The sequence below is a fragment of the Myxocyprinus asiaticus genome, chromosome 38 (assembly GCF_019703515.2).
Source record: "Myxocyprinus asiaticus isolate MX2 ecotype Aquarium Trade chromosome 38, UBuf_Myxa_2, whole genome shotgun sequence".
NCBI lineage: Eukaryota > Metazoa > Chordata > Actinopteri > Cypriniformes > Catostomidae > Myxocyprinus > Myxocyprinus asiaticus.
This window is the reverse complement of record NC_059381.1, coordinates 27,193,257-27,215,084: the sequence shown is the minus strand read 5'-3', so window position 1 is coordinate 27,215,084 and position 21,828 is coordinate 27,193,257. Positions and strand designations below refer to the sequence as shown.

Below are 21,828 nucleotides of genomic sequence, written 5' to 3'. Positions count from 1 at the left end.
CAGGCGCAGAGGCGCATTTCACAGAATTTATTAAAGCAAACTTAAACAATGCTGAAGAGCAAGTAATATTCAAACAGTGCTGGTGGGCAGAGAGGAACCCGGCATCGACTGCAGTGTGGAGATGAAGAGTATGTTCGTAGGCGTGTGTGCATCGTGGCAGTGTGGAACGTAGATCCACGAGGATCCTCTGGAGGAGAGTGTGTTTGTAGGCGTGTGTGTCGTGGCAGTGTAGAGGGAAAACCAGTGAGGAATCCTCATGTGAAGTGTCAAGGCGAGCGAAGAGGCAGACAGGAAAATAACCGCAATCTGGGCACACAGGCGGGGACTGGCAACTGACACAGAATACAGGTAACAGGATCGGCTAAGGTAGAGAGAGCAAGGTGAGTTTGGGTGTGTTCACATTTTTAGTTTGGTTCTCTTGGTCCGGACCAAAAAAGAAAATGATACATTTAGTCCTGGTTCACTTTTTTAACACCGAACCTATAGATACAAAACAAAAGGAATCAGGAAAAAGTCACAAACTGATTGGACAGCTTTTATGACGTATATTTTGTGATGGAACTTGCCGAACATCCAAAACAATGCTGGCTGCTCGGCTAAATGCGCTCGTTGGATTTATATATGTATATATGGTGGTATTTTTACCAGCTGAGAACAAACGAAGAGCTAATAAAATGCGTAAAGGAGTCAAAACAGCGCCAGGAATTCCTGTGTTGCACACTCAAACGAAGATATGCTGCTAGGACGGCTGACAGCAGTTCCGACGCCTGTACCAAACTGTAATGGGCAACATAGCTCCTATGATGAGAAGAACCAGGTATGCTTGAGGTCAGTATTAAAGGCAAATTACTTCCTGTTATTGGTCCATTTAGACGTCTTTGGTCCATGTTGTGTTCATATATCTATTGAACCACACCAGAGTTCGTTTGGAAGCGGACCGAGACCCACTATTCAGGGGGTCTCTGTCCGCATGTTTGGTGCGCACCAAGGTTCGGATGGCAGCATTCGCATTTGTTTAAATGAACCCCACTAACAGAGCAATCGCACCAGAGTTTGTTTTAATCGAACCAAACCTGCCAAGTGTGAACACACCCTAAAACAACAAACACAACAACAATCTAGCAACGAGCACAAGACCTCAGAGTGGGGTTTAAGTAAGCAGGAAACCAACAAGAGACAGGTGCCGTCAGCCTGCTGAAGGCTGGCATGATCAGTGTTCCCATGGAATCAATCAGGGTTTCCACATTACACATGCCGGCAGCACCTCGAACACGAGAAAGAGAACACCAAAACAAACAGAACAAACCGGCGGACTCACCGAGACTGTGACAGTAACTGCAGAAACTGAACTGTGAGGGGATCCCTTTATTAAGATAAGATAAATTATAACCTCTATATTGCCTAAATTAAAATTAGACATTGAGATCTCAATCTCGATTGTATGTAAAAAAGCGATAATGATCAAAAACAATTACGTCTGAAAAAAGGTAATGCTCCTATTGAGATACTGAACATGCTTCTTGTACTAAGAGATGACAGCAATGCTCAATACATTGATTAAATGGAGTGCCGACTGCATCAGTAGAGAAGTTCAATATGGTTGACTAGCTTTTTGCCAATACAGAAGAGAATACAGAAATGTTAACTGAAATGGCAACAATGGATCAACCAACGGATTGACTTATACAGTAGGTACAGTGGCATGGAGAACTGATTTAATAAAAATGCATTCTATTATCTCTAAGTGACAAAAGTCATCCTGATATACATACCAATCACTGCACAAATATAACTACTAACACTAGAGAAAAGTTGTTAAAATGTAGGTTCTGCACTTGATAATAGATTCAGTATGCAGTGTGAAAACATTCTTCATGCTAAAACACCAGGCTTGTTTCGTGCATTTAATTTAGAAGAACTAACGTTTTGTAGAAAAACCTGTCTTGATGCCATATAACGTTTAAGGCGGTTGGCTCTATAGACTGCCAACCGCTGGGCCTCTGCAACAGGATCCTCAAGAACTCCTTCCCACCTCAAGCTATCCTGTCCTTGGTTGGTTTCGTCTGATTTGTCCTCCTCTGTTGGAGCTGGGGCTTCTTCAGATACGACCTTGGGATTTTTGGATTTGCCGTCCTTTCGATCTTTGGCTTTGGCACGACCTTTGGTCAGAACATCACTCATCTCTCCATTGGTCCACTGTTTCGTCTGGAGTTTCTCTAGAGAGAGGTCAAACAGGTGGGTGGATTACAACATAGTCTCCAGCACAAAGAAGCTATAGAAGGTTTAACATCATAATGGCACACTGCATCAAACACCATTATTTTTTCATATGGCCTGAAACTCAGAATCAACAGGTGGTGGACTACAGATTCAGTTCATGAAATTTCCAGGCCTTGATTTGCCTGATGTGAGAGTAAAACTGTCAATCTTATTGAAGCTTAATGTGAACCCAAATTCCAAAGATGCTTCAAGCTATTTCAAATTGAAAAATACACTGCCAAAAACAATTAACTTTGCAGTGTTGAGGTTGAATCAGGTAAACTGGGCCACATTTGACATCAAGGTGCCTGTAAATAAAGCAATCCAGTTTACCTGAATTCACCCAGTACTTTTAATAACATCCAAATAGTTAACTTGGTAAATAAACAAAATAACGAGAAAGTTATTTTAAAGGGATAGTTCACCCAAAAATGAAAATTTTCTCATAATTTACTCACCCTCATGCCATCTAAGATGTGTAACTTTCTTTATTCTGCTGAACACAGTCAAAGATTTTTAGAAGAATATCTCAGCTCTGCTGGTCCACACAATGCAAGTGAATGGTGATCAGGCCTTTGAAGCTCCAAAAAGTACATAAAGTCAACATAAACATAATCCCTTAGACTCCAGTAATTTAATCAATGTCTTCTAAAGTGATCCAGTTGGTTTTGAGAACAGACCAAGATATAACTCCTTTCCCACTATAAATAGCAATAGCAGTCTTCTTGGCGATCATGATTTGTGAAGTGTAATCATGCTTGAAATCATAATCGTGCCTAGAGACTGCAGTAACAAGATGTACCATGAGAAATTTGGTATATTTTGGTCTGTTCTCACCCAAAATCGATTAGATTGCTTCAGAAGACATTGATTACACCACTGCAGTGGCGGGCCGTATATTTAAAGTCTAGGCCTTCAGTGTGATTCATACCATTAAAAAAAACACAGTTTCACAATGAATAAGACACCCTATGCCTTTGGGCATCATACATTATGTCACAGCTAACTAGTAATACCAATTGACATTTTAAAAACACGTCCACGCACGAAAGCCAGAACGTGAAACGACAGTTAATGCTCAAGCAAGCCTAATTTTAACTACAGCATGACTATTTTTTTAAATGAACGTCCCCTGAACAGACATTCAAAAATCAGAATTTTTCATATGAATCTACCAAAGAGGTCTATAATACCTGGAAACATCTACCTAATAATATTTGCGATTTAAATGTTGCTTGCAATAAATTTCGTTTCATCAGGGTACACGGTTATGCTGCGTTCCATTCAAGTTGGATGTGAGATATTCCTACTTGATATCTCCAACCATAAATGCATTCCATTCCCCGATATTCGGAAGATGACGTTTAAGGAAACAAAACTGGAATGCTCACATTAGCTTAGCAGGGGTTTGACTCTCATTAGAGATGTCTCCTAGCAACCCAACTGATAAACAATGCTGCAGCGCTAGCATTTGTGCTACAGGTTTACAATTATCAAAAGAGATTCTAATGTTTTATACACCTGTTTCTGCAGCAGGCGTTTGTTAAACAAGCTTTAATATCATGTAATATGGAAACAAACTCATTTATTGATATTACTTAATAAAGTGAATGTTTATCACTTTGTATATCTCCCTGAGTGTCGACATGTTTGTGTGACATCATGCCCCTGTATCTCTGCAAAATCAGAGTTGAGAATTTCTGCATGAGCCTACAAGTTGTAATTCTGACTTCAATATGCATTAAATTGCACTTTTCCTAGTAGGAAGTTGTAAAATCCGACTTTCTGAGTTGAATGGAACGCAGCACTACTTTTCAAAACTTTATCCAACACTGAATGCTCAAGCAGCCTAATTTACACTTAGAAAACTCCTGATGTTGCTATAACAATGCAAAAAGCACTTACCAATTTACTTGAAGTGAAAATTAGTCCTCTTTTCCTGTTTAATTAATCAATCACATGGTCTTGCAGAACATCTCGTGTTTATAAATCCATAAGGATCTCTTTCTCAACGGCAATTCCAGCAGTGATGACAGCCGACTCGTCAGACAGCTTGATCTTATGCTTTTAGCTCTTGAATTATGTACATCACTTAACGCGTGATTGCGTCACTCAAGGCCAGCTAGAAGGCCTCGACCGGGACATATCCTAAAGATCACACCCACCAAGAACAAATAAATAAATCTGATTGGCTGATGAATCTGACAATCTGACTTTAGTTGCTCATTCATTTGCACTGTTGAGGGATTCTGTGGAAATTCTGAAGGCCTGAGGGGGTGGAGCTCAGACTCACGTGCTGCTTCTGCTTCAGGCATACGATTTGTGAAAGCAGCTGTCACACTTTGCTTGTAAGCATCAAGGAATAAATTCTGACTGGATAAACTTTTTGTTTTTCTCTATAATTAAGAGTGGAAAGCGATTAAAAATACATAGTCAAAAAGGTGATTGAGAATGAAAGGATGAAAAATATTTATTTATTTGGCATGTTAGGCCAGCAGAGAAGGCTTTGCTGGCCCTGAGAAATCACCACTATATTGTAATGATGTGAGTAAATGATGAGAGAATTTTCATTTTTGGGGGAACTATCTCTTTAAGAACATTTCAAGGTCCACATTAGATACAAAAGTCTGTTCATTCTCAGTTTTGTAAGCATCAGTTTAAAAAAACAAAACATCTAGCCTATTAGTAATACTGTTAACAATTTTAATTATAACACGTTTCAATCATGTTACTTAAGGGATATATATATATATATATATATATATATATTGTATTTAATCCTTTTCAGTAAGGAAAACAACTCGCCTGAATCCTTTGACTGGTTGATCCCATTACTCGATTTCCTTTTCTCCTTCCTCTTCTTTTTGCTCTCTTTCGCTGTGGCACCAGTCAAAGGTGGGACATGAAATCCCTTTTTAACTGAAATCTCCTCGTGCATTGTCGCTTGGGAAGCCATAATACAAGGCTTTAAATTAAATGTGCCAACATGATTCTGCAGACTGGAATACACAAGTGAGTGAGTAGCTTAACTATGTCACAACCACAACGAAATCAGTTGCTTTTTGCCAATCCATCTCTCTCTCTCTCTCGACTAAATAAATGTTAAAATAGCAATGATTAAGTTGCATATAATTAAAACAACATTGTAACGCTAAACAACTATCCTATAGCTATCGTCGCTTAGTAGCACGAGTAACTCTAAATGGTTTGATGACGCTTCTCCATGGAAACAGAACTCCTCCCATGTTCCCAACAGATTTAAACAGACAGGAATTATGCAACAGTCTGGCATTCATACATTTCTGATTGAACCAGTGATATTTATCTATTTTTAGAGCCAAAGAAAAGAGTTACACACTTGAAATAACTCTGAATAATTTAGCTGAATGGCTGATGTCCACCTCCAGTGTGTGTGATGACATTTCATAACATATATCTTCAATTAAATGTCATAGTATCATGACATAACAGGGTGGACAATAAAACAAGGATCACACAAAATCCACTGATTTAGCATGTTTTTTTTTTTTGTTGTTTTTTTTTTTTGGCAGAGATGATTGAATTGCAGCTCTGGGGACATGAGGAAATGACACTATAGTGCAATAATTAAAAAGTAATTTCAAATTTGACTTGCACAGCAATGTGTAACATTATAGTTATTATTATCTATTATTAAGCCTATTAAAATTGTAATTGGGTTAAACTAAACAATATAAACTAGGGACTTGTGTCACCAAATTGTATTACTGACCCATATACAGTATATGCTGCTATTTTGCACCTTATGACCTTTAAAGGGATAGTTCACCCAAAAATGAAAATTCTCTCATCATTATCTCACTGTATCCCAAATGTGCCTGATTTTCTGTCTTCTGCAGAACAAAAACAAATATTTTTAGAAGCTCTGTATTTCAGCTCTGTAGGTTCATACGATGCAAGTGAATGGTTACCAGATCTCTGATGGTCCAAAAATCCTATAAAGGCAGCGTAAAAGTAATCCATAAGACTCCAGTAGTTAAATCTATATCTTCAGAAGTGATATGATAGATGTGGGTGAGAAACAGATCAATATTTAAGTTCATTTTTACTATAAATCAAGTAGGTGGCTGAATGTGAAAGTGAAAGTTGAGATTTGTAATAAAAAAGGACTTAAATATTGATCTTGAGTTTAAAATTTCTGGTCAACATTCACTTGCATTGTGAGGACCAACAATGCTGAAATATTATTCTAAAAATCTTGGTTTGTGTTCAGCAGAAGAAAGAAAGTCATACACATCTGGAATGGCATGAGGGTGAGTAAATGATGAGAGAATTTTCATTTTTGCACAGCACAGACACTGACCCTAAAACAAGGCTTTCAGTTAGAGCCAAACTTTTTATTAATTTTTTTACAGATGCTGTGAAGACCTTTTCTGATGGGGGTTGTTTGTCTGTGTATGTAGCCAGGGCCGTAGCCAGTGGGGTGAAAGGTGGTAACAATTCTAGGGGCCCTAAGGTCCAGGGGGCCCACAACAATTTTGAAACTGTATTATTTTAAGAGGAAAGTGGCCAGAGCAATATACAGTCAGGGGGCCCAGAATTATTTGCTACGACCCTGTATGTAGCCAGCAGATAGGTTTAAGGAAATATGTTCTTTTTGGGTGGAATTGGCTAGCCTTCCTCTTCAACATGTACAGTGTTTGAATGGGGATATCCTCAATTCATAAATCCATTACATTGGCGAAGCAAAACATGATATCAAGAGAGAGGTAAATGGTAAAAGAAAATTATTATTCTTTTATTCTTCTTTTATTTGGAAATGAGAACTGAAATGTATCCAGTTGTCAGCTGTAAAAATTCTAAAACTATTTTTTGGATTCACTATCCAAAATCCTCTGCAGGGAAAAGCCAAAACAAAATGTGCATAAACGCATTTGGACCTTTAATAAGCTTACAGAAGAACTTTTTGGGGGCGTTCAGAACACTTCACAAGGTCAAATGATTGGCTTAAAATGAATTGCCCCTGAGTAGGAGACGTTTTAATAGGTTGGCAGCCTTTTGCCCCGCCCCCTTTCTTGGGAGTCGAGGCTTGAGATTGGATGAAGTTGAAGCCATTTACGCGCTACGGAAGATAATCGTCACAGCGAACCCTTGACGTCGGAGATCCAATGGCCAGCTGTTACGTATCGCGTCACTCCTTTCGCCAGCTGATCGCAGACGCCGGTAAACGTGAGGGGCGAAAACGAAGGAATGACTTTACTACTGAGGTGAGCGTTTGTGCTGATAAACTTTGCAGACATGATTCAGCTTCGTAGTTTATCTAATATGTCGCCTGCCTCTATTGGGTTTTCATATTACAGCTTTTTTAGCTCCAGGGAAAGGCGAGGCAAATGCGTGACTGAGGTGGGGCGGAAAAAGTCAGGCTCTTGAATTTAAGGGGTCGTTCACACCGAACACGTATTTTCGTCAGTCCGCGCTGTTTCTCAAAAAAAAAAAAATAATAATAAAATAAAATAAAAATAAAAATAAATAATAATGATGATACATAAATAAAATAAATAAACATGCGCTAGGCGGAAGTATTTTACCGTTACGCCGTGTCTCGTGCAGAAGCGCCGCTTATTTTAGACGCCGTGTCAAGTTAAAAAGAACTTCAATTGTTTAAAAACACGTTTTGAGACACCTGCATTCTGCTCGTGGCGCTACGTCTTTTTTTTTCTTTAGCGCACGTAGGGGACGTGTTCGGGCTGAATGCCCCCTGAAAACATGTATGTTCGAAATGGAATTGTAGATTGTTATTTTGTATCAGGCCCTCATCGAAAGTGTTGGATATAGGGTGTAGGTCATTGTTACACAAGTTCTATTCCATTATACTGGCCGAACTTCCAGGCTTCAGAAGCCGTGTTTCAAGGGCGCGAGCCGGCCTGTGAGTCAGTCATCTGTAGATTTAAAGAGTTATGTCGGGGTATTTTAAAGTAGTTGTGTTTTCTTCCTTCAGCATCCAGCGTACCAGTTCAGTAAATACAAGGTTATTCAGTACAATCACGTCAGTCCTCTTTATTGCTACATAGATGCCAACGTGTCTGCTAAACTGTGTTTCCTGATTTGGTTGGGTAAGCACATCCTTATGTAATTCATTCAGCTCTGATGAGGAAATCTCAGTAGCTTTTGCTCGGTGTGTGACGTCAGAATCGGTTTTGCTGCCCATTGAACTTACCAATGTAACCACAGGCTGTGATGTAAACTTTCTATTTGAAACTTCAACAACAATAATGTTAATGCCACTGAATGTACTTGCATCAGGGCCGTAGCTAATGGGGTGAAAGGTGGTAACGATTCTAGGGGCCCACAACATTTTTTAAACATATATATGAAAGGGGCCCAGACCACTAATATACAGTCAGGGGCCCCAGAATTCCTTGCTGTGGCCATGACTGGCATGGTTTATTTTGCTTGAAAAAAAGAAATTACAAAAATGTGAACTTGATGTCACAAATGTTTAATTCTACTCCATAAGAAAAATGTGCATTTGAAAGTTGTGGTTTAACTATATAATTTTTGTAGACTGTTTATACAGAGCAGGACTCAAAGGGTCAGAGAATTTGTAAACATGGCACTCTGCTACACATGTAGAAAGTGTGCATTACTAAAATTCTTGGAAGATGCACTTGTTGATATTATATGTTAGAGGATCTGTAATATTACTTTTACGAAATCAAACCCTTTTGACCTTGCATCCTAAAAATAGACAGAATTTATGTCAAATCACAGTATCATATATTTTCTGTCAGAAACAGAAAACATGGACTTGTTTTTCTCACTCAGGGCACCATATTCTGAGGAAGCAGAAGACAATTGCGTGATCCTTAAGATTAGTAGGTGTAATTCACAATTCATTATTTTGTTTTCAATATTTAAAGTGTTTTTTAAAATCCTTAAACTGTGTGTGTCTTCTATGAAAAGGAATAAATCTTTTTTTTTTAACATAGAATGCCATATTTCTGCACTGGTGACAGTGCATTAAAATAGCCAAAGAATCCATGGCATCGCATTCCCCCCCCATTCTGATGGTTGATGTGAACATTTAATTGAAGCTTCTGACCCGTATCTGCATGATTTTATGCACGGCACTGCTGCTACACAATTGGCTGAATAGATAATAGCATGAATAAGTAGGTCTACAGGTGTTCCTAATAAAGTGCTTAGTGAGTGTATATGTCTTTATAGACATTGTGTCAACTGCTGCTATATATGTTACTATTAAATGATTTTGAAATCACATGCATTTACTAGCTGACAATGTGGTTCATGTTAAATATTAAAGCAGTTTATTGTGGTCTGAATTGTTCTATACCTCATACTCGACATAGTGTCTGAATTCTGCTCTGATGCGATGCTCTCAAGGCCTTGCCATCCTCTGGCCTCCAACACCCCCCTCTCCCCTTCCCTCCGCCTGCTGATTCATGTCTGCGTGTCTGTGCCAGCTTGCTGGATGGGGGAGGGTGGAATGAATGCGGGACACAGAGTACAGGGAAAGAATGGCAGCATGGGCAGGGAAGTAAGATGCAAAGTGCGAGTGACCTAACTCTGTGTAATAGATCTAGCATGATTCAGCATGTATGATTTATTTGTCTTATGGAAAAATAGATTCTTAGAGACAAAATACATAAGTAGAATATTCTGCATTATGTCAAGGATACAGCTGCTTCAGCAATCTCTCCTGATTACAGAAATATTTTTGATTTCGAAATGCAGGAGATAAATTAGGTATGGGAATTCTAACAGACTAAACCTGTTGCCCTGACTCATCATACTTCATATTGAGGACTCACATTCTCATATGAATGAAAATAGGGTTGTTCGCATAAGAAGTAATTCATCTGTTTAAAGGGGTTGTTCACCCAAAAATGAAAATTCTGTCAGCATTAACTCACCCTCATGTTGTTCCAAAGCTTGTATGACTTTGTTATTATTGTGGAACACAAAAGGAGATGTTATGTTTCACTGCATCTTTCTTCCATATAATGAAAGTGGATAGGGACTGAAGCTAACATTCTGCCCAACATCTTTATGTTCCACCAAAGAAATGAAGTCATACGTGTTTGATAGGGAAACGTGAGGGTGAGTAAATGAGTGTTCAATTTTGGGTGAACTATACCTTTAAATGAGAACTTAAGAGGTTTCAGGTTGAAATATTGTTGATTTCCTGAATTCATGCATCAAGTTGTTTGGAGCAGCAGTGAGCATATCTGGCATTGTTTTGCCTACCTCTTGTGGCTTAAACTTGTATCATAAATGAACAATTAAATATAAATTATATAATTTGAATATTTACCACATTTGCACTCATACTCCAGGACTAGCATTTTCTTCTTGTCTGCATGTCTTTTTGAAAACACCACAAAATATATGAAGGGATAGTGAAGCTTAAAGGAATAGTTCATCTAAAAATGAAAATTCTTTCATTTACTCAACCTCATGACATCCCAGATGTGTATAACTTTCTTTTGAACAGAAACAAAGATTTTTCCATACAATGCAAGTGAATGGTGACCAAAATTTGAAGGTCCAAAAGAAATGTAAAGTCAGCATAAAAGTAATCCATAAGACTCCAGTGTTTTAATCCATATCTTCAGAAGTGATACAAGTGTGGGTGAGAAACAGATCAATATTTAAGTCTTTTACTGTAAATTTTCCTCCCTGCCCAGTAGGTGGCAAGATGCACAAAGAATGCCAAAAACAAAAGAAAGTGAAAGTGGAGATTTCGAGTAAAAAAAGAAGTTTCTCACCCACACCTATCATTTCACTTCTGAAGATATGTGCTGTGTTTGAAATTGCCCCCTATCCACTATATTGTGCATTATATCAGGTGTCGGCCATTTTGTTGAAGCATTCGAATTCTGAGTGAACTACTCATTCCCTACATTTGTTCACTCATTCTTACCCACAATGCACTCTATTTTTGAGTGCACAATGGATGTACACTCAGTTTAATGCCCATAATCCACCGCAGGGAGGACTGACGAGTTGGGAGACAGCTTACTTTATTCCTGCAATTCTTTATTTCGTGCTGACTGTATTGTTTTACTTTTTGAAAAATATTACTTGATTAAAATAACAAATTATATTGAACCAAAATCATACAGATACATTTAAAAATGTATAATTTATTTATATAGGTGTTCCCTGCTTTCGGCCTGAGACAGCTGGGATAGGCTCCAGCACTACTCGTGACCCTACATAGGACAAGCGGTTATAGAAAATGGATGGATGGAAGTTATGATGTGGAGTTTTATTTTGCCATTAAGCTAAAGAATAAAAAATTCACTGATGTGATATTATTGTAACTCGGAAGACTACACACTGTGGCAATAATAATTTAGTGGATGATTCAAACATTCGGTTTTCACAAATAGGTTAAGATAACTTCAGTGCTGCTTTATGATCACATGAGGGCGCCATGTTTCCATAGTTTTCTCATCTCTGTGCCAGAAACACAACCCAGGTTGGAATGGTTATTATTGTACGCATTATGTATTTTAATACACTTGCGTAATATTAAATAATTATGAACATATATAAAAATGACAAACAGAATTAAGATTTATTGTATTAATATACCATCTTATTTAAGAATAACAAGTTGTGGAGGCCTGGGTAGCTTAGCGAGTATTGACGCTGACTACCACCCCTGGAGTCACGAGTTCGAATCCAAGGTGTGCTGAGTGACTCCAGCGAGGTCTCCTAAGCAACCAAATTGGCCCGGTTGCTAGGGAAGGTAGAGTCACATGGGGTAACCTCCTCGTGGTCGCGATTAGTGGTTCTCGCTCTCAATGGGGTGTGTGGTAAGTTGTGTGTGTGGATCGCGGAAAGTAGCATGAGTCTCCACATGCTGGGAGTCTCCGCGGTGTCATGCACAATGAGCCACGTGATAAGATGCGCAGATTGATGGTCTCGGAAGCGGAGGCAACTGAGACTTGTCCTCTGCCACCCAGATTGAGGTGAATAACCGCACCACCACGAGGACCTACTAAGCAGTGGGAATTGGGTATTCCAAATTGGGAGAAAACGAAAAAATTATAACAAGTTGTAACTGTTAAAGGATGGGCAAGGAGGCGGTGGGAACCAGCTGAACAGTCAATGTAAAGTTTAATATCAAACTCAAAACAAACATGAACAAACACATGCAGCTCAGCCATGTGCGTCTTTCTCTCCTGATCATCTGATTCAGTGCCGGCCATGCACCCTTACGGCCCGGCCACACCCTCCTCCTCATCACACAAGTATTTATTATTATTATTATTATTATTATTACTACTATTTTGCAAAGTAATGTACATGTAATATAAAAGTATGTAATATAAAATATAAATATGTGATGAAGTCATTTCTGTGACTGCTCCATCACTCTCTCCGATGCTCTGTGGATACGTCAGAGTCCGAATTCACTCACATATTTCATTCACTCCTTGCTGCCATTCACTATGTAGGAAATAGTGAATGAGTAAACAAGAAAACAATTTCAGACACAGCCATGGATTTAACCACTGTAATCTTATGGATTACTTATGCTGCCTTTATATGCTTTTTGGAGCTTCAAAGTTTTGGTCACCATTCACCTGCATTGTATGAATCTAGAGTTGAGATTCTTCTAAAAATCTTTTTGTTCAGAAGAATTAAAGTCATACACATCTGGGATGGCATGAGAGTAAATTACTTTGGGTGAGCTATCCCTTTAAAAAGAGTTTACAGAACAGTGGATCTAAATATGTTCTAAATATGTACTTTTTTTTGCTCTGTACAAAATTCAGTTGAAGTTAGACAAACTCCATTTTAAAGTTGAACTATCTAATGTAAAAAAAACTTGAGATCTATTCCCCCCATGCTTGCTTAGTTTGATCACTCATGCTCAGTCCTGAGAAAGTCATTTGTGGTTTCCCTTTGCTTATCAACTTCTGCTGTTATCGCAGCTGGTCTTGGCCTGATACTTTGAGGAATATTTCTTATTTAATATGAAATGTATTTATGTAAAAAAAAAAAAAAAAAACTGAAAAGTATACCCATAAGACTGATCTTATGAGGACCTGTAAATAAATGTTAATAAATGAATTAATAGATGTTTTAGCTTTATCAAGAATACACAAAATATTTGTTCAGCTAAATTTTCGAAATGTAATCTACATGTAAAAAAAAAGGACATGTTGCGATGGCAATACGTAAAGCCTAAAAGTCAGTTTGGACATAAACTTGTGTTGTTTGAACATACCATGCAATATGTATGAATGAACATTACATTTATATAGTGCTTTTCTGACACTACACTCAAAGCGCTTTACACAGTGAACAGGGGTGGGTGTGTGTGTGTGTGTTACAGTTAATCCTTTATCTTGTCTTCTCTCCTAGGTTTGGAGTGGATGCTGACGATGTGTGACTTTCAGTGAATATTGGCTGACCTACAATAGTTCTTCTCTGGCAAACTTTATGACTCTGTCCTGATGCTAAAGCTGCCAGCTGAAGAACTGTTGTGGGCAGCCCTGCCCAGCGTGTACCAAAATGGACCTTGTTTGCTCTGGATCATCTCTGTTGTGAATCTTTCAATAATGATGTAATTATTTTTTTTTCTTTATGTTTGATCTTTAATTTCCGTTTGAAAAGGTTCCATACCTAAAAAATATGACAATAAAATAAAAATACAAAACTGTGGTCTTTGTTTTGGTTTGGAAAAGAACTAATATCAAACCAAAAGGTAAATGAATGTTTTATAGTATTTATTTGAAGAAAACATAAGAGAACATTTTTCATTAAAGAGAGGTCATTCCAAATACTTTTATATATTTATCTTTTGCAACAATTGTGTTCAAGCTGTAAAACTAAAGGGCAAATATCTATAGTGACAATAGTGAATCTTTATAGAAGAATATTTCAGCTCTGTAGGCCCTCACAATGCAAATGAATGGGGTCCAAAACTTTGAAGCTCCAGAAAGCACATGAAGTCAGCATAAAAGCAATCCAAAAGACTCCAGTGGTTTAATTAATGTCTTAAAGTGATCCTGTTGGTTTTGGTGAGAACAGACCAAAATATAACTAATTTTTCACTATAAATCTTGACATTAGCGGTCTCCTTGGCAATCATGATTTCAAGCTCGATTACACTTCCTAGCACGTGTGTCAAGAACTAGGAAGTGTAATTGATCTTGAAATCATGATCGTACCCAGAGACAGCAATGGAAAGATGTACACCTTATAATACATTTAAATGATTTGTGGTCAAGACAACAGCATATGGAATGCATTATGACCAACAGACACAAATTTAAGCTTTGATACAAGTAGACTGAACACCATTGTTTGGATTATGGGAGAATTTAGATTGTACTAGAACCCCACCTTCCCTCTGAGTGCCAGGTCTGTGTTAATCCATGTGAAGCCTCCAGACAGTACATTTCAATCTTATTTTGAACCAATTTCATAGGCAGGTCAGCCTCCATTCAATGGCATTTGACATCACAATTGTATCCCTTAAAAAGTGGCTTGATCATGACATTCACATGTGGAATATATTAATATGGAGAATTGTTGTAATACTTGATATTGAAACTTAAATTCTCGATAACACTTAAAATGTGATTCTTTAAAGTTGCCACCCTTTGCCCAGTCTTGTACACTTGGCACTCTCTATACCGGCTTCATGAGGTACCACTTTGGATGCTTTTCCAACAGTCTTGAAGGTGTTCCCATGTACATGTTGGCTGCGTTTCCTTTCATTGAGTTAAAAAAAATAAAAAAATAAAGTGTTTCTTTGTAAACAGTTTAAATTTCAAGAAATAAAGTGTAATACAAGAATATAACCTACAGAGGACAACTATGGTTGGTAGGTTGGACATTGTATGTTCCTGGGCTTCAAGGCGTGGCTTTGTCTATTAGCATATCAGAGCTAGCCTAGTTTGATCCATTTTTAATGAACAGATAAGGGGTTGATTTTTGATTAAAACTAACAGATTTTTGTTATATTAAAGGTCGCATTAAAACTTTCATGGAAACTTTTTTTCCATGCCTTCATTTATTTTTGTTTGTTTTCAAATCTATTTTATTTGTAGGCTATATTGTATTGTTTTCCCTTGTCCCAGACTCTTAAACAACAAACACATGCCTCGGGTCTTAAGCGACCTGGGACCTCATTCTGTAATTACCAAAAGTGTATAGGGTCATTAAAGACCCTAGATATGTAATAATATATATATTTTTGTTTTTGCACTTCCATAAATCATAATTTAATGATTATTTAATATCTATAAAAGTTAACTATCACAGGAAATCTATTTATATGTTTATTACAAGAGGAATGAGTACTATATTCATACATACAAATAAATACGACATCAAGTTGATTTTCTGTGTGTGACAATGGTGAATTATCAGCATCCCATATGAGTGTGCACATTCATATTATACATGCTATTTGTTACTCAATGTTGCGCAGTTGTTTCAGCGATTGACTTGATTTACATTTGACGTTGCTATTTGATGAAGAAGCAACATGGAAGTATATCAAATACAACACATGAACAGCATGATATGACTATTCTGGGTCTACAAAATCCGAATATTGACTTACATGGGGTCTTGGAGTTAAAAAGGTTGAGAGCCTCTTATCTAAACAATTTCAATATTGTGTAAAAATGATTTCAATTTTTAAACAATTATGACTGTACCACAATTGCGGTGTCATTTTCAACAAAACAAACCATTTTGCCACTAGTAAAGTGTTTTTTATTTTCATAAGTTAGTACTTATTTAACATGGAGACAACAGTGTCAGTAAAGAGAAAGCTTGATATCGAGTGTGAAGATGTGTTAAGATATCAAAAGTGTGAAGAAAACAAAGAAAAACAAAAACAAAAAACAAAAACAGAATATATTCACTGGGCATCAATACCAGTAAAGCTGTAGCTAATTCTGTAAAATTATGCAAGAAGTGTGAAAACAATATTTGTGTGTATTTATGATACATAAAATGTTAGCTATGAAATTAGCCTAAGACAATGGTCATTTCCACTACAGAAAGCCATTAAACACACAATCACACTGAAAAATGATTTTGTGATGAAATAAATATAGCAGAAAATATTAAGTACTTTCCACATTGAATAAGTTAGCTTAAGTGTGAACTTGAAAATATTAAGTAAATTCTACATTTGTACTCAATTCAAACATGTAAAAATGGAAGCTCTAGCTTATAAGTAAATATTATTTATGACTGTTTATCTTTAAAATGCGTCATCATGCTTCAGTCCTTAAGTAGAATACCTTTTCATATTTATTTGCTAATTTGAGTAAATTTAACAGGTAAATTAAATAAGTACATTTTACTTAACTTTTCAAAGCTGGTGTATCCCAGCATGCACTGGGCTTGAATAACTTGCATGGTTTCACTGTTTGCAAGGTTTTTTTATATAATTTTTTTGTTGTTGTTGACTTTGTTGTTACATTTAAGAACTTCTTGTTTTGTGAAGTCTAGAGTTCATTTTCTACACAAAATTACCCATTTATGACCAAAAAAATTAATCGTTGATTGTTACTGTTATCGTTTTTTGTGCACCAAATGTTCAGGTCTGCATGTGCAAGTAAACCCCACTTAAAAAAAATGTTTTCAGTCCAGCCTATTTTGAGTCATGATGGAAATGACACTGTGGTGGAGACTTTCAGAAAGTGTAAAAGGTGTTTACTAAAAAAAGTTTATTTCTCAAAAATTGTTCATATAGTTGAAGAAACTGGGTGTCGCGCTGCACTCCACCGATTTTGGAGACACTGAAAAACCTCTGGACATGTCGCCAGAGAGCTGAATGGAGAACTCAACAAAAAAGCATCTGATACAAGTAGTGTTAACACAGTTGAAACGGAACAGAATGAGCCAAATGCCCACTGCACAATCCCAATCCACCGTTCTCCATGCTCCTCATCGCCGACACCCGGAGAACAGGAGCCATGTAGTTTCATTTGGTTGGCCGTGCTCTCGTGCTTATGCCCTGCGGTTCCAATCAACTTGTTTGCGATTTATTTTGCGCAAATGGTGAGTACTGTCACTTGTGCTATAGCTTGGAATTTGCATGCAAAACAACACCTCAGGAGTGCAGAACAAGTTAAAAACAAAATAAAAAATAAAAGTAATCGTTCAGCTTTTTGGTTGTGGGGCTCTGGTCCATGGGGCCCCGATAGGAAACAATGCGACTCAGAGCCTGCTTTTCATTAGCATATGTCCATGCTCTCTCAAGACTGAAATATAAAATGCCGATTTTGTGTGGGTGTGCTTTTGCTCCATTTTAGTCCCGTTCCATGATACAAGCCAAATATTATGATGTGGCCAGAAGACTTGGACGTCTAGCTCTGTTGCTCAGTGTTGTTTCCATCATTGTGGGTCTGGCTATAATCCTTTATCTGGTGATGACAGGTAAACTTACTCTCTACACATACAGGGGTGAAGATCGTGGGGGCATATTGGGAACACATCTCTCCTAACACTGGGAAAACCTAAAATTGTCAGTCAATATTGTAAAGAACACTGCCTGGCCAAATAAAAAAACAACAAAAAAAAAAATGTCGCCATTTGGATTTAAATAAGCAGACACTAAAGAGCCTATGATTAGATCATTATTGCAGTGATTAATATGTTTCAGCTGGCAACAATTATTTTAAGAACTGGGTTAAGGACTCTCCAATGCATTATTAAAACCTGGAAGGATAGTCAGGGTTGGGAGGGTTACTTTTGAAATGTATTCCACTACAGATTACAGAATACATGCTGTTAAATGTCATTTGTAACATATTCCGTTAGATTACTCAAGGTCAGTAATGTATTCTAAATACTTTGGATTACTTCTTCAGCACTGGTAGATTTTTTCACTTGTTTTGACTATAAAAACTCTGCCAGTACAGTAAGACAAAATACACGTTAAAAACACATTCTCTGAAAATCCTAAATATCTTATGCAGTGTTGTTTCTAAAACAAGAAAAATCAAATTTATCTTGTTTTAAGGATTTTTAGATATTTTTACAGGAAAACAATACAAAAAATATTATCAAGAAAATGTTTTTTGTCCTAATATCAAAGGTCTTACAAGAAAAAATGAAATTTTGATCTAACGTGAATTTTCTTGTTAAAAAATATGATAGTGCCTGGTAACATGTGCATGTGAAATGGCTAGAAATAGCATTTTAGCTTAGCGTAAAGCTGACAATTTACACAAGGTTTATTTATATTTCTTCTGCTTCAAACTTACTTCAAATGTACTTCTCTGTCTGCTCGTATGAATGTAACACATCATAAGAAAGTGTTTCACCGCTGTTCAAATGCACTTTGATCGCATCATTTATATGTATAAATGTTTTCCATCTGAAAGGACTAAATATTAAATGAAACAAATGACAATAAAATGCAAAGTAATCTCTTCAGTAATCAAAATACTTTTTTAATGTAACTGTATTCTAATTACCAATGATTTAAATTGTAACTGTAGTGGAATACAGTTACTTATATTCTGTATTTTAAATATGTAATCCCGTTACATGTATTCCGTTACTCCCCAACACTGAGGATAGTGGTGAACCATCAGCTTCGTGGAAGAAATGTAGCTGGAAAAAAATCTTGAATGATCCTGATCGGAGATCACTAAAACACTTGAAGTCACATCATAAAAAATCAACAGCAGAACTCATGGCTATGTTTAATAGTGAAAGTAAGAGCATTTCCACATGCACAATGCGACGAGAACTTACAGGATTGGGACTAAACAGCTGTGTGGCCACAAGAAAGCCACTTGTTAGTGAGGCTAATCGGAAGAAGCATAAAGATTGGACTGTGGAGCAATGGAAAAAGGTCATGTGGTCTGATGAGTCCAGATTTACCCTATTCCAAAGCGATGTGTGCGTCAGGGTAAGAAGAGAAGTGCATGAAGCGATGCACCCGTCCTGCATAGTGCCACTGTACAAGCCTCTGGAGGCAGTGTTATGATCTGGGGTTGCTTCAATTGGTCAGGTCTAGGCTCAGCAACAGTATGCGGCAATAAAATGAAGTCAGCTGACTACCTGAATGTACTGAATGACCAGGTTATCCCATCAATGGATTTTTACTTCCCGGACGAGTCCAGGACAACAATGCCAAGATTCATCGGGCTCAAATTGTGAAAGAGTGGTTCAGGGAGCATGAGGAAGCATTTTCATACATGATTTGGCCACCACAGAGTCCTGACCTTAACCCATTGAAAGTCTTTGGGATGTGCTGGAGGAGACTTGATGAAGTGGTTTGACCCGTCATCAATACAAGATCTCGGCCAAAAATTAATGCAACTTTGGACGGAAATAAATGTTGTGACGTTGCATAAGGTTGTTGAAACATTGCCATGATGAATGCGCGCCGTAATCAAAGCTAAAGACGGTCCAATGAAATATCAGAGTATGCAACCTTTTTTTTTTGGGCCAGGCAGTGTATTTGAATTGGTATCTATGCCTCTGCACATACATCACATACACTAAAATGTATCTTTCTTTTTGTTTCTCTTTCTCCCAGAGAAACTTTTTTAGTTGATGACATCAGATTCTGTAATCAGAGCATGGATGTGAAGGAGTATTAGAGCTGAGACCAAAGAAGATGGACAATTAATGCCACATGAAAACCTTGGAAAAAAAGTGTTAAAATCAATTTTTAATAAATAATAAAAACAGTATTAAATATGTTTGAACTTCTTATATGGAGTCAGGTTTGAAAATCTTGTAGGCTTCCAACTATATCCAACTGTCGGTTGTTTCTGGTGCTGTCTTGGCAAATTGATCAGTCTATCCTGAAAACCTACAATTAAATTGTTTTGCCTAACCTTGCCCTACAAGGCCTTAGTATCAAAATCAATTTTACACTAACTCTTAAATAAGATAATTTGATTATCCTTTAATTTTTTATCTTTTAATATTATGAACTATATGAAATATTATGATGTCGAATTAATTCCATTCCATACATTTTAACATTTAATTAAAATTCCTATGCAAATCTAAATCTATGGAATTTGTAATTCTTCATTTTAATCTATAGCACATTTTAATATGCTGTCTTGCACGTTACAGTAAATTAAATTCAAGAATGTTACATATGAGTCTTTGTAAATTTTTTACTAAGACATAATAAACTGAAAAGTAAACACTTTAATGTACAACATAACAGCTAAAAAGATAAAAAGACAAAAAGAGGATGCACTGAAGAGCATATAGTTTGAATAGACTTTTGTGCAACCTGTTCTTACTGCCTCAAAGACAAAATTTGTTATAGGTTAAAGGAATAGTTAACCAAAAAATTTTAATTCTGTCATCATTTTTTTATGACTTTCTTTCTTCCGTGGAACACAAAAAAAGATGTTAGGCAGAATGTTAGCCACAGTCAACATTCATTTTCATTCATGGTCGTCATTTTGTTTAAAAAAGTGATGGGGACATCCATTGTTAGTGAATGTACTGTATATCATGAGTGCATCTGTTTTCATTTTGCTTAGCAATTTAACTGGAAAGAAGCACAAGGTGTGGTGTGAGTAGAGCGCACGTCTGAATGCAAGAGAACATCGCAACCCACTGTCACTAAATGCCACTGATGAAAGCTGCAACGAGCATTCATCATAACATAAAAAATAAACTCCAGTGCTGGATCTACATTTTTTTTAACAAACAGGAATGAAATGGAAACTCCTGCTCAAGAACAGATGTTTTGGGGGCCTGGGTAGCTCAGCGAGTATTGACGCTTACTACCACCCCTGGAGTCGTGAGTTTGAATCCAGGGTGTGCTGAGTGACTCCAGCCAGGTCTCCTAAGCAAACAAATTGGCCTGGTTGCTAGGGAGGGAAGAGTCACATGGGGTAACCTCCTCATGGTCGCAATTAGGGGTTCTCGCCCCCAATGGGGCACGTGGTAAATTGTGCGTGGATCGTGGAGAGTAGCACTCTGTGGTGTCATGCACAACGAGCCACATGATAAGATGCGCAGACTGACTGTCTCGGAAGCGGAGGCAACTGAGACTTGTCCTCCGTCACCCAGACTGAGGTGAGTACCTCAAGGACCTACTAAGTAGTGGGAATTGGGCATTCTAAATTGGGAGAAAAAGGGGATAAAATTGTAAATAAATAAATAAATAAACAAACAAACAAAAAAAGAACAGATGTTTCTTCTGCATTAGACACTTACCTGACAAAAGCAATTTCAAAATATAGCTGCAAGCAGCAATGACTGGCCCAAGCACCATAGGTCCATTTCCACCCAGTGGCTTTCGGAAAACAATGCAAGATGGACACATGCATTTGGTATTTGACATTATTCTAAACCATTTTGAAGGAATTTAGTAAATATAAAGAACTATTTTCTGTTGTAAGAGTCACACTTCCTGCTGCCAGGTGGTGGTGCAATGACCGTGACCCAAAATAGTCAAATCCATGTGATTAGCCCCCAAGACTAAACATACATCTCAATTTTGATCTAAATCACACATTGCGACACAAAAGATATGAGACGATTCCTGTTTCCGATTTTTGGCCATTAATTTAATGCCTCCACATGGAA

General features: G+C 37.3%; 1 protein-coding gene, 1 long non-coding RNA gene and 1 pseudogene across 2 annotated transcripts; 2 read left to right on the top strand and 1 right to left on the bottom strand.

Annotated features, from left to right (window-relative positions):
• LOC127429200 (protein LIAT1-like) lies at nt 1-5,451 on the bottom strand. The gene is made up of 2 exons (XM_051678075.1): nt 5,065-5,451; nt 1-2,216 (listed from the first exon to the last, which is right to left on the bottom strand). The coding sequence occupies exons 1-2, from the start codon at nt 5,213-5,215 to the stop codon at nt 1,873-1,875; spliced, it is 495 nt and encodes a 164-aa protein (XP_051534035.1). The 5' UTR covers nt 5,216-5,451; the 3' UTR covers nt 1-1,872.
• Nucleotides 5,452-7,388: 1,937 nt separating this feature from the next.
• LOC127429203 (uncharacterized) lies at nt 7,389-13,924 on the top strand. Its single transcript, XR_007895245.1, has 3 exons — nt 7,389-7,505; nt 9,064-9,113; nt 13,642-13,924. It is a non-coding gene; the product is annotated as an uncharacterized LOC127429203 (long non-coding RNA).
• A 2,113-nt stretch (nt 13,925-16,037) lies between these two features.
• LOC127428770 (trafficking regulator of GLUT4 1-like) lies at nt 16,038-17,753 on the top strand (annotated as a pseudogene).
• The last annotated feature ends 4,075 nt before the right edge of the window (nt 17,754-21,828 follow it).